At 46.6% G+C, this 11902-nt stretch overlaps 1 protein-coding gene across 3 annotated transcripts; it reads right to left on the bottom strand.

Annotated features, from left to right (window-relative positions):
• Positions 1–950: 950 nt before the first annotated feature.
• On the bottom strand, positions 951–6278 carry LOC136771932 (uncharacterized). Of its 3 annotated transcripts, none has more exons than XM_066724513.1 (6): positions 6116–6278; positions 4527–4579; positions 3794–4138; positions 2876–3178; positions 2652–2768; positions 951–1941 (listed from the first exon to the last, which is right to left on the bottom strand). In XM_066724513.1, the coding sequence occupies exons 2-6, from the start codon at positions 4564–4566 to the stop codon at positions 1934–1936; spliced, it is 813 nt and encodes a 270-aa protein (XP_066580610.1). In that variant the 5' UTR covers positions 4567–4579; positions 6116–6278; the 3' UTR covers positions 951–1933. The 3 variants fall into 3 exon arrangements, with proteins under 3 accessions (XP_066580610.1, XP_066580611.1, XP_066580609.1); XM_066724514.1 differs by having other exon boundaries at positions 2661–2768; XM_066724512.1 differs by lacking the exon at positions 951–1941 and having other exon boundaries at positions 1967–2768; positions 6116–6277.
• Between the last annotated feature and the right edge of the window lie 5624 nt (positions 6279–11902).

Below are 11902 nucleotides of genomic sequence, written 5' to 3'. Positions count from 1 at the left end.
CATTCCAGCCAGAGAGTTTAAAACATCGGTCCTCTTTTTCACCTCAGCAATGCTCCTCACATTTATTGATATAATAATTAATGCCATGATGGCTGTGAGGGCAATTACCCGCTCCGTAACAATCATGTAAAGAAACCTTTCTCTTCCCCACTCCTCTCTTCTCCCTCACCTAGCTTAGCGCTAGCACCCATCATTTCAATCATTTGCCTCACCGCTTGATCCTCTAGGAAGACTATGGGGGGGGGCTCGGCTCCCGCCACCCGGTAAGGCTGGCGAAACTCCACTGGGCTCAGGGCCCGTGGTGCTGGAGGTTCTCCCTGGTTCCTTTGTGGCCGAGGCCCGACGAGCAGATGGCAGGGCAGAGGCTTTATGTACAACTGGGGAGAAAACTGTGTAGACCCCGCTAGTTGTTCTTTTGACTAATGGTGGGGGAGGGGGTGGTCTCTCCCTTCCCGGCTGTCTGCCGCCGCAGGCCTCCTCCCCCAGCGCCAGTGACCTTGCCATTACGTCCCTGATGTCTTTATGGGAAAGGACACTGGCGCCGACTCTCGTCTCTTGAGGACCTGCGGCTCTCCCACTACTGCCGGGAGGGCATACCTGACCCCTCCCCTGGGAGAGTCTCAGTTGTGGGGCAGGAGGAATGTTATTTCTAGGGGGCCTCTCATCCACCAGGCTGCCTACTCGGGGCAGTGGAGAAGGCCCACTGCTCTCCTCTCCGGAGTCAGAGTGGGGCGTGTAGAAATTAGAGGGAGAGGTCTCTGCAGCGGGGGAGGAGCCGGCAGGGGGGGGAGAATCTGCAGAGTGGATCCTTTTATTCATCATACCCCCCCTACCCATGCTCCTCTTCTCTGCCCTCCTCCTCTTCCCCGCTACCACTGTCCACTCCCCCTCTGCCTCCACTTCTGACCCAGAGTCAGAGAGGGAGCCTATGAGAAGACATGGTAGAAGACAAGCCCCCTATTTGCTCCTAATACCACGGTGCTCGGCAGATGGCGTACTCCGCCGATGGCGGCCACTTCCACCTGCAGGCGCACCTGCCACCGCCGAGCACCGGTCCAGACCCCATCCTCATCATTAACTCTCCTGCATTCAGACAGGATCTCGCAGTGTCTCCTCAGCCATACCTCTACGTCGTACTCTGCCACTGCTTCATTATAGAACTGAATAGTTACTATTTTTACCTCTCTATCTGTCAGTGCATCGACCACAAAGTCACTCAGGGGCATACTATCTTTTTTTTCTCTATACAAATTCCAAAAACTCTCCAGCACTTGAGGGTTCTTAAAGCTCACCTCAAACACGTCCCTAGGTCCAGGCAGTTTAACCACGCAGTTCAGCTCAGAAGGGGCAAAGCCCAGGCCCCTCTGCAGCACGGACCTGCTGAACTCCAGCCGGGTGAGGGCCGCGGTCTCGGCTCCAGCCTCACGGCTGAAGCGCGCCGCATTATGGCGCCTCACACCGGCAGTTCGCTGGGCCATGCTGCGCTTTCCTACCTGGGAGAAGGGTCCAGAGGCTCTCAATCCGGAGGTCGGGGAAAGTCCACCTGGCTGGGGAGCAGCTTCCACCTCCGGGGCTCTTGCAGGGAGCGGGCCTTGCGGGGAGAAGTCCGGGCCCTGGCTGCAGGAGGCCTCCCTCAGGGACGTTGCCGATCGGCCTGGTCGGTCCCTGGAATCCGAGGCCTCTCCTGGATCCTGGCTGGTGACGTCAGCAGGGAGCAGTCCTGGTCAGGCCGGGCTCCGGGTAGATGGTCGGCCGGGCTTCTGGGTGGGACCCACTCCGTGAGGAGTCCGCCGACTCCTCTGGCTAGGTCCCCTGTCGCTCCCGGTCCGTCCCAATCTCCACTTGCCTCGGCCTCCGGACCGCTCCAAGGACCCAGGACTCTGCAGCTCTGTCAACCGGCACCTCCCCGTCTCATCTGGTCTGGCCTGATGGATCAGCTCCCTGCAAGGAAAAGAAGAAGACTGTCAAATACAGCTCGATGCCCCCTGCTGGACAAAGGTTTCTCTCACTATTGGAGAGAGATGGGAATGATATGAAAATTGGCACTGGAACCAGACTCATCTATGAGGGTGAGGACATCGGATATTGGTGTAAGGTGTTTGTTTAACTCATACTCCTCCTTCTTGGGGGTTCCTCTGAAAATTGTAAGGATCCAATAGATCATTTTTGTTAGTGTGGGTTTGGTCGCTATTTTCCCGCAGCCCCCAGCCAGTGGGTATCACAGACTGGGACCCCATCAATGTCACACAGTCAGCCAGTGAGCTGTGCAGCTGAGTCACTGAAGTCACTGATTGTGTTCCTGGGAGGATGTGAGTTTACACCTACACAGCTCTCTACAGCACAGTACTTCCATAACCACTACTACTACTACTACAACAATTACTACTACTATTATACTAAAGGGAGGAGTGGAATGTTCCCAGTCTTTAGTAGCTGATGGTTGGAGGGGTGATCTATAAACTCTGCTGCAGTGGAACTCTTCAGGACCAAAGCCTAACCCTGCCCAGCACCCCACTCTGGCACTAAGGTCCTCTCACAGCTGTGTCCATCAGTGTGGAGATCTTCAAAACATGGACTGTATTTACTCTCACGCTATTAATCCTCACTGTGAAGGCTCTCCATTTCCCCAGGTCCCTGTGTAACCCTGTCACCTTGCTCACAAAGAGATGAACATTTAGTCTTCATTTTCCACAGCAGTGTAGTGATGGCTATGAAGACTAGGGTGAGGATCACTATCAGAGCGATGGCCCATCCTGCAAGGCCACTCTCTGGAACAGGTTAAGAAAAAGAGACAGAGTTTAGGATCTACGGGGACAGGTTGATTAAGGTCATTTAACAGCAGGGGACATAATGAATGGTGGTCCCACAGCCTCACCTCCCACAGTAACATTAACAGTGACAGACACGGTGCTGATGGTTCGGTTGGTCCCAGACTCCCTCACTGTGTAGTTTCCCTGGTCAGCTGCTGTGAGTGAGCGCAGGGTCAGAGAGCCGCTCTGCACTGACACTCTGTGCTCGTACCCGGGGCCAGGGCGGCTCGCTGCGCCCCTCTCCACAGCGCACACTGAGACAGAGGCTCCCTCTCCTGCAGCAGCAAACAGCACCTCCACTGGCTCTGCAGTGAACAGGCGGAGGGAGAGGGCGGCTCCAGACCACAGGGAGAGGGAGTCACTGTGAGCTGAGAGGGACAGAGACACAGGACAGTGTCAGGATCAGCAGGGGTTCTCACACACAGATAAACTCTGACACACACATGCATACAAACACACTACATATCACTCCTGGTCCAGGACTGAACCACTCATTGACTGTGCAAGAGCCCTGGGGCCAAATTAAATAAATACTTTTACCCTCCAGCTAAAATGATATAAAATACCCAACTACACCCCTCAATGTGACAGCAGTCATGTTTATAAGTTAAGAAAAAATAAGCGCCTAATAATAATAATAATAATAATAATAATAATAATAATAATAATAATAATAATAATAATGTATTATTGATGATAATAAATTCAGGACAGGTTTGTAGTTTTTGAGTAGTTAGAGTGGGTAAAAATTTTGTTATAATCCCAGTGCCTGTCACTGAAAGTCAGTGCAGACAGAGCAAACATTTTATTTGTTTTACTTTGACCAGAAACTTGGAGTGATGAGAAGGGGACTACTGGGGTGGTCAATCAAATTTCAGGGGGACATGGCCACTTGCTACACATGCCCCTGGTCACAAGCATCTGATGAGAAAAAATAATAATAAAGAGAGAAATATAAATATAAAGAACAAAGAGAGCTGTACCAGTAACACTGAGGTCCACAGGTCCCAGAAACTGAATGTCTGTGCCTTTGCACTCACAGTAACACTCATAGTGTTCCTGGTCAGAGAAGGAGGTGTGCTGGAAGCTCAGAGAGAAGTCCCCCTGTCTGATCCTCTCCAGGGGAATCTCGGTTCTGTTCTTGAACCCAGGTCCAGGGAACAACTGCCCATAAGTGAACTCATAGACTCCCTGGAAATTTGTCTGCCACCTAATATAGAGCTGGTCCTCTGGAGTACCTCTGTAGGCTGATCCATTACAGGGCAAAGTGACAGAGGCCCCCACTGAGACCGACACAGAGACAGGAGTGGAGGGGACTGGGAGACACACTGGAGGGACAAAGAGAGAGAGAGGTTTAAAGAGCAGACAATGCAACTGGACAGCCCACTTCATATCCACACAACACAAAGACAGAAGTAATCTTAAATACACCTCCCTAACTCACCATTACACATGTCATATCCATCCATCTTTGAAACCACTTATCGTGGGGAAGCCATCATTAGACAACACACACACGGCAATTTAGAGTAACCAATCAACCCAAACCACATGTCTTTGGACGGTGGGAGGAAACTGGAGTGCCCAGAGAAGTTTGCATGTTCTTCCACGCGGACACGGGCAGCAGCAACGATAATCATCACGCCATGTCATGTATTATTGTAATTAAAGAAACCATCTTAAAATGTTTTTTTCTGTTTTAATGTGGGCCCCTACCTGCCAAGACAATTCCAGACATGAGATTCCATCTGACCATTATAGAGACAGATCTGCAGACAGAAAGATTATGGGGAGTTAATCAGAATAATGGTTAAGAATTGGGGGTACATGTGATGTACATGATGTTCTTTCACAAGCACACAATTTCAATACAGCACAAAATAAAACACATAGGGTCTACTCGCTATAATAATATGGTGATGATAATGCATGGTGTGCTCAAAGACTTCTGGGAGATCTTCGAGGTGGAGAGGAAAGAACTCATGTGTGAACTCTTCATCGGGGGCATAACATCGCAAAATTAAAGAGACGACCTGTCTTGAACCCCTGACATCTCCCTGACAGATGCCACGATGGACAGGAAAAGGGGCACCTCTAGGCCTGGCACAGGTGTGCTGAAGGGGTGCTTTGCCTTCTCCAGGACTGTTAGTGGAGCTGGGCTGGTCAGCAACTGCCCATATGAGTGGACAGGGGTCACAGTCCACGGATGCCATATTCCTGGAGGGACTGCTCTGTATGGACATTGTAGGACAGTTTTTTTGATTGTCGTCTGCCGACCTGTGTACGTTATTCTTTTATTTTGTATTATTTGTTTGTTAACCTTTGCAGGGTGAAAGAGTATGGAGAGGAGGGCACAGCAATGTACCAGGGCTTAAACTGGTTGCCCGGGGAAGTGAGAGGGGTTTAGGAGACTCAGCTGCAGGTGCTGGCTGTGTGTGTAAAGTGTATAGGCCATATAAATTGTGTCTGTGTTGAACATTGAAGATGTACGGGGAGATCGTGAGGGTGGGGTGAGGCTCCCCTCCTCAATAATAATACCAGGGCTCGCGTAGTCCGTTATGGAGGAATGTAGCATGTACTACCGGTGCCATTAATAAACGCTCTGCACAACACGTCACCGTAGCTAATTCCTGTTGTTTACGGAAGTCGCCTTGGAGAAAGAAAAGGCATTTCAAATATAATAATTTGTTTTAAATCCTCAAGAAAAGTTACCAAACAGCATCCCTTCAGTGACCCATAAGCCACACGGATGATTAATAACGGTACATGTGTAATAATAAGTCTCCTCTCCGTCGTCTTCACAGCACAACTGTCTCTCAGGAAATGGTGGACAAAGAGAAACATTCAGGCTGAACTGTTGCGACACGTTTATGTATATTTGCAGTCATTCCTACATTTTACAGATTGTTGTCAATTTTATAATTGTGTTTGTTTGTTTCTTTCATTGTGAGGTTCCTGCAATACGGATCTCTCAGATGATCGCTTTTCTGTACATCGCATTTAACTCGACCGACCCTAAATACAATAATACAAATAATATTTAAAAATATTAGTTTTATTATACTACTAGTACTACTACGGCTTCTGCTAATAATAATAATAATAATAATAATAATAATAATCATAATAATTAATAATAATAATAATAATAATAATGAATTTAGTTGCTGACAACAGTAACGCATAATATGACAATTGGAATTGGACAAGTGTGGAATATTGTCCTCTTTATGTGACTCATGACCCCCTTAAACACACAGTGTGTAATAAGACAAGGTAAAACAAACAAAAAAGTATTTTCTCACCCAAACAGACAAGGCACATGCAGTGGGTGCTAAATCGAAACTGCGCTCCTGTATCTGGGCAGCAACACTGTCGCACCGCCTGACGGGATACCGTCACAAAGTGATCCACCCCGGCAGTAACAAGCATCCGGAGCTGAGGCCTGGGAATTGGGTTTACCCAGCACGCCACTGGAGACACCTGCTTTTACTGCTCTGCGATTACAAATCAATGAAAACATGGAAGTAGAGATTCAAATACCAATGTATTTATTTTTAAAAATCAGGACATAAAACGCTCAGAGGGATTGCAAGTATTACAAGTATTAAAAGGGGCTTAAATAATTAGAAAAGTTAAAACACTGGATATCCCAATAGATAAATGACCTGAAGCGCCATGGGAATCCGGCTCACCATTGTGAGATCAGCCAGCCACCACCCAGACCACCCAGACCTACTGCATGTATAGGCACCATTATAGGCGACTATTAATGCCACAATTAGGAACTGGCGGCCAGTCAGCCTCCTGTGCACCGACTACAAGATACTGGCCAAAGCACTGCAAGCGGCTGCAGCGGCCACTCCCTCAAGTCGTGGGTCCCGACCAGGTCTGTGGTGCCCGGGGGAGATCGGCGGCCGACAACGCCATGCTGCTCAGGGATGTCGTGGCCTACTCGAACGAGAGAGGGCTTCCCCTGGTCCTAATCAGCTTGGACCAGGAGAAAGCCTTTGACAGAGTGGGCCACGAATACCTGCAGCTCGTCATGGAGAGGATGGGTCTCGCTCTTGGCCTGAGGAAGTGGGTCAAGATCATCTACAGCGGCCTAAGCAGCAGGGTCCTTGTGAACCGCCACCTGACCGAACCATTTCCGGTCAGGTCGGGGGTCCGGCAGGGTTGTCCCCTGTCGGCCCTGCTGTACGTCCTCTGCTTGGAGCCGTTCATGCAGGCGATCCGCCGGGACGTCCGGGTGACAGGTTTCCATCTCCCGGGTTCCGGCGGAGAGCAACTGAAGGCCCTGGCCTATATGGACGACGTGGCCGTGGTCTGCACGGACGCTCCGTCCGTGGCCAGGGTCGAGGAACTGCTGGACGGCTTCTGCAGGGCGACGGGGGCCGCTGTGAACAAGGCCAAGAGCGAGGTCTACCTCTCCAGGGCATGGCCTGTCGGCCGGGGCCCGCCGACCGTGTTCCCTGTGAAGCCGTTTATCAAGGTTCTGGGGATCACGATCGACGGGACCAACACGGGCACCCGGAGCTGGGAGGAGGCCATAGCAAAGGTCCAAAGGAAGATCCACGGCTGGAGCACAAGGACCTTGACGATGGCTGGTAAGGTGCTGGTCGTAAAGGCCATCCTCTTCCCGATACTCCTCTACATAGGAATGATCTTCCCCCCAGACAAGGTCATCGCAAAACTAGTGACCCGAATTATATTTCGGTTTGTCTGGGGGAGCAAAATGGAGAGGCTGAAAAGAGTGCAGATGGTGAAGGGTACCCTGGATGGAGGCAGGGGGGTCCCGGACGTTGTGCGGCTGATAAAGGCGCAGGGGCTGGCCTATGTGGTCAAGAACATCCAGGCTGCTGGCAAGAAAGTGAGTTTCATGAACCGCTTTTATTTTGCCAGCAGCCTGAGACCATTCGGCCTCTGCGCCATGGATAACACCAGGCCGCACTCGTGGGATCCCCCGCCGTTCTACAGGGCGCTCCGAGCCTTTGCGCTCGAAGTAGGCCTCCATAAAGTCGTGCTGGCCTCCTGGGATTATAAGACCATCTGTAGCCAGATGAGATCTGCCCAGGAGACCAGCCGGATAGAAGATTTCCCTCCCGAAACCTGCCGGTTTATCTGGGCTAACGCTACGCACGTTTGCCTCACGAACACGCAGAAAGATGTCTCCTGGATGGCTGTGAGTCGGTGTCTCCCCACCCGAGTGTTCATGCACAGAAGGGGCATAGCTCCTTATGACACCTGCCCCTATAAGGGTTGCCTGGGGAAGGAGACGGAGGCTCACATCTTTAGTGAGTGCCCCTCCGCCCACAGGGTCTGGCTCCTGTTTTCTCCGTTCCTCCACAGGTTTGCCGTTCCTGCGCGGGCGACCGCCCAGCAGATCCTGTATGGTCCGGCCAGGGGAATATCAACATCTACCCTGAGGTGCTGGTGGCGTCTGCGTAGTGAAGCAGGCACTGTGGGAGGGACGGAACATCTGTTTGTTTAATAAGCAGGAGCTGGACCCGATCGTCATCGCGCGGAGGGGCATGGTGTTTGTAAGAGACTATGTCAATCTGGAGGTCCATCAGAGGGGCAAGGAGGAAGCCTACAAGAACTGGCGTATACAAGATCTGGGGGAGCTCAGGATCCCATGATGGGACCCACCTCCGGGGACGGTCAGTTCCCCCTGCTGGAGCCCGAGTCCAAGATCTTTTAAAGATTTTATGGATGATTGATTTTAAAAAAAGATTTTAAAAATTGAATCTTAATTGTTTTTAAAGATTTAGTTGTTTTTAAATCACATTGTTCAGGGTTTTTTGGTTTAAGTTTTGTTATATTTTGTTGTCAAATACATTGACCGTTCTGGATTTAATTTTAAATGCATTGGACTTCTTTTGTTTGTTTTTTATTTTTACTTTTTTTATTGTTTTTTTTATTTTGTTCAATGCATTTTCAGTTATTTTCAATGTATTTGACTTTAATGTTGGTGAGCAGTTTTTGCTTTAATCACGTTTATTTTGTTGTTTTGGGCACGTTTATTTTGAAGTTAATTGTTTTGTTTTTTGTTAAAATCACAGATTTTAAAAATTTTAAGTGATTTTAAGAATTGATTTTTAAAGATTTTAATCATAAGTATTAAAAAATTGAATTGTTTTTTATTCATGAAATGTAAAATACTACACCAAATAAAACAGTATTCCCATCTCTCTCGGCGCAGTAGTACAGCACCAGGTCCGGCTCGGTGATGTTGTCGATCCTCAGGCTGATGTTGTTGTTGGTGAGCAGTTTTTGCTTTTATCACGTTTTTTTTTGTTGTTTTGGGCACGTTTATTTTAAAGTTAATTGTTTTAGTTCTTGTTAAAATCACAGATTTAAAATTTTTTTAAGTGATTTTACGGACTGATATTTTAATGATTTTAATCACAAGCATTAAAAAAAAAATATTGAATTGTTATTATTTTAAGAAATGTAAAATACTAATACTAAATACTAATAAACAGTATTAATGCCACAATTAAAATAAATACAAAGGAGAATATAAAACATAAATAAATACATAAATGAATGAATAAATGTTCTAATAAATAAATAATGTTCTAATTAATAAATAAATACATGTATATATATTATTCCAGTAGCGTATTTATTTATTTATTTATTTATTTTTTTCCTGTATTTATGTCAACATTTAATTATTAATTTATTTCACCTTTATTTATTCCCTTTTACCACTTTGCTATTTAAATTTCTCAGTGCGCATTTACATTTCAAACACTGGCGGTTCTAGGATTTTTATGTAACAGGGGCCATTAAGGGGCCACATGTTACATTCAGGGGCCAAGTACAGGGTTTATTCAAGCACACAAAATAATTTATTCAGTACGGTGCAAATACACTTTGGCAGTCATTCCTTTTTCAAATGCTCTAATAAAAAATATGTGCCAATAAAGTTCTTAATTATTTTTTTCATTTATTTATACTGTGCATAAAGCAAAGCATACACAAAGACACAAAGCATAAATCACACAATAAGGTAAAGTGCAGCAGAGCACAGCAAATTCAGAACAGAAAAAAAGGTATTTTAACATGTACGTATGTTGCCATAACACAGTTTCCAAATACAATTCACAGTGTGGATATATTTACCTAATCATTTGTTTCTTTTTTCTCATCTTTTTCACATTGTCAGAAAAACAAATTGCAATTTAAGCCCTTTTTTGATGAGATAAACAATTTTGAACATGCAAAGCAGCATTAACATACTGTAGTAGGAGCAACAACTTGCACCTCCCAGCTTCAACATCTCTCTCTCTTTATCTTTCTCTCACTCGATTTCTTTCACTGCTCATTCACACATACACACACCTCAAAAAAGAAGAATTCTCCAATTGCTATGCTTGGAGCTGAAACGCCTGACAAATTCATCCAAATCTAATGACCTGGCCCGTCGGGATTCAACGCTTAGGACACTCAAGTGACTCAAACGGGCATCACCCATGGTTGTCCTCAAGTGGTTTTTAATAAGTGCTGAAAAGCTTCTCTCACAAGAAGCACTGCTTACCGGTATTACTACAGCAATCTTGCAAAGCCTGAAAAGCTCAAGGAACACCTCTCTGAAAGGCTCCAGAAAAGCAACAAACTCAAGGAGCATGGTCAATCTCTGCATTCCACTTTTCTCTTTCCTATCCAGCACTCTCTTGATCTGATACATCTCATTTGACAAGTCCTCAACATCTGAGTCAAAAATCTTTGCAAAGGAAAAAAGAGCCTCTTCCTGTAAAAAGGTAACACTTTGTGGGTGAAGTGCTTGAATTCCCTTCATAATTTTGCAGTTGGGTTTAGAGAACCGTCTTTGCAACTCACCAGCCATTGAATCAAGCACCGTGTAGTACACGTCTCTTAAAGCTTTCCCCATCATCTTTATTGACTCTACGCTCACCAGATGGTCCTTTCATATTTTAATGACAACCAACACGAGGATTTGTGACTCACCAAGAATTGTTTTCAAGTTGGATAACTGTTCTCCCGCGTACTGGCATAACGTCAGAGAAGAATGTTCTGGTATCGCTCAAGCCAAAGCACTTCTTCTTCTTCCTTTTTTTGGCAATTCCCATCGATTTCGCGCCTTAGTTTCAAGCACTGCTTCTTCTCCCAAGTTACATTGACACATTAATGCCACAGTGCTGCCAATTGTTTGGGGGTGGAATTGCATCTGTGATCGTTGTGAAGAATTCTCCGGTTGCTCTTCTCGTCGACGATTGATGGAACGAGGGCCAATCAGGGGCCAATCAGATTTCAGCAGGGGCCAGGGCCCCCGTGGCCCCGCCTCTAGAACCGCCCCTGATTTCAAAGTGTCTCCTGTATTCCTCCTGTATTCTTTTTCAGTCTGACAAAAACTCCACCTGTCAATCACAGCTAGTGGGCGAGATAAAGTGAGCTTATTGTCTAACCCGTCTGATCCTCTGCAGCAGGTTTTTGGTTTTGTTGGTTCTGTTCTCGGACTCGCCGGCTATTTGTCTGTCACTTAATGTAGATCTGGTCCTCAGGAGTCCCTCTGTAGGCTGATCCATTACAGGGCAGAGTGACAGAGTCCCCCACAGAGACAGGAGTGGAGGGGATTGGGAGACACACTGGAAAGAGAGAGAGAGAGAGAGAGAGAGAGAGAGAGAGAGAGGTTTAAAGAAAAGACAATGCAACTGGACAGCATACTTTATAACCATACAACACAGACAACAAATTGGGAATTGAACCTCTCTAACCCACCATAGGCCATGTAATGTATTATTCAAAATCAATAAACCATGTTAAAATACAATTTTTCATAACGCTGATCTTAAATATATAACCTGTACTTCCTTTTAATGGACATCATCTTTGTAACTTGCATGCGGTTGTGGTTAAGTCACCTAAACATTGTGGCTCTACGATGCATTAATGTGGTTTCCTAATATGTAGGGTACTGCAGCCCCACGTAAAACTCATGGTTGCTGTGGTGGACTTGGCTAAGAAACCTTTGAAACCACAGCAGTGTGAAATAATTGAAAATGATTGAAATAAAGTATGAGATGTTGGGTTCTGTAAGGAATCTGCACAATCATTTCTAAAAA

The sequence above is a fragment of the Amia ocellicauda genome, chromosome 15 (genome assembly GCF_036373705.1).
Source record: "Amia ocellicauda isolate fAmiCal2 chromosome 15, fAmiCal2.hap1, whole genome shotgun sequence".
Classification (NCBI taxonomy): domain Eukaryota; kingdom Metazoa; phylum Chordata; class Actinopteri; order Amiiformes; family Amiidae; genus Amia; species Amia ocellicauda.
Note: the sequence above shows the minus strand (reverse complement) of the source record. Positions and strands in the feature narration are given on the sequence as shown.

Bases quoted from the DNA above. Each gene is read 5' to 3' on its own strand.
- LOC136771932 (XM_066724512.1), bottom strand. From the start codon at position 4,566: ATGGTCAGATGGAATCTCATGTCTGGAATTGTCTTGGCAG. The intron at 4,139-4,526 runs GTAGGGGCCCAC...TTGTCCCTCCAG, and splicing joins GTCTGGAATTGTCTTGGCAG to TGTGTCTCCCAGTCCCCTCC. The intron at 2,769-2,875 runs GTGAGGCTGTGG...AACCTGTTCCAG, and splicing joins TGTTAATGTTACTGTGGGAG to AGAGTGGCCTTGCAGGATGG.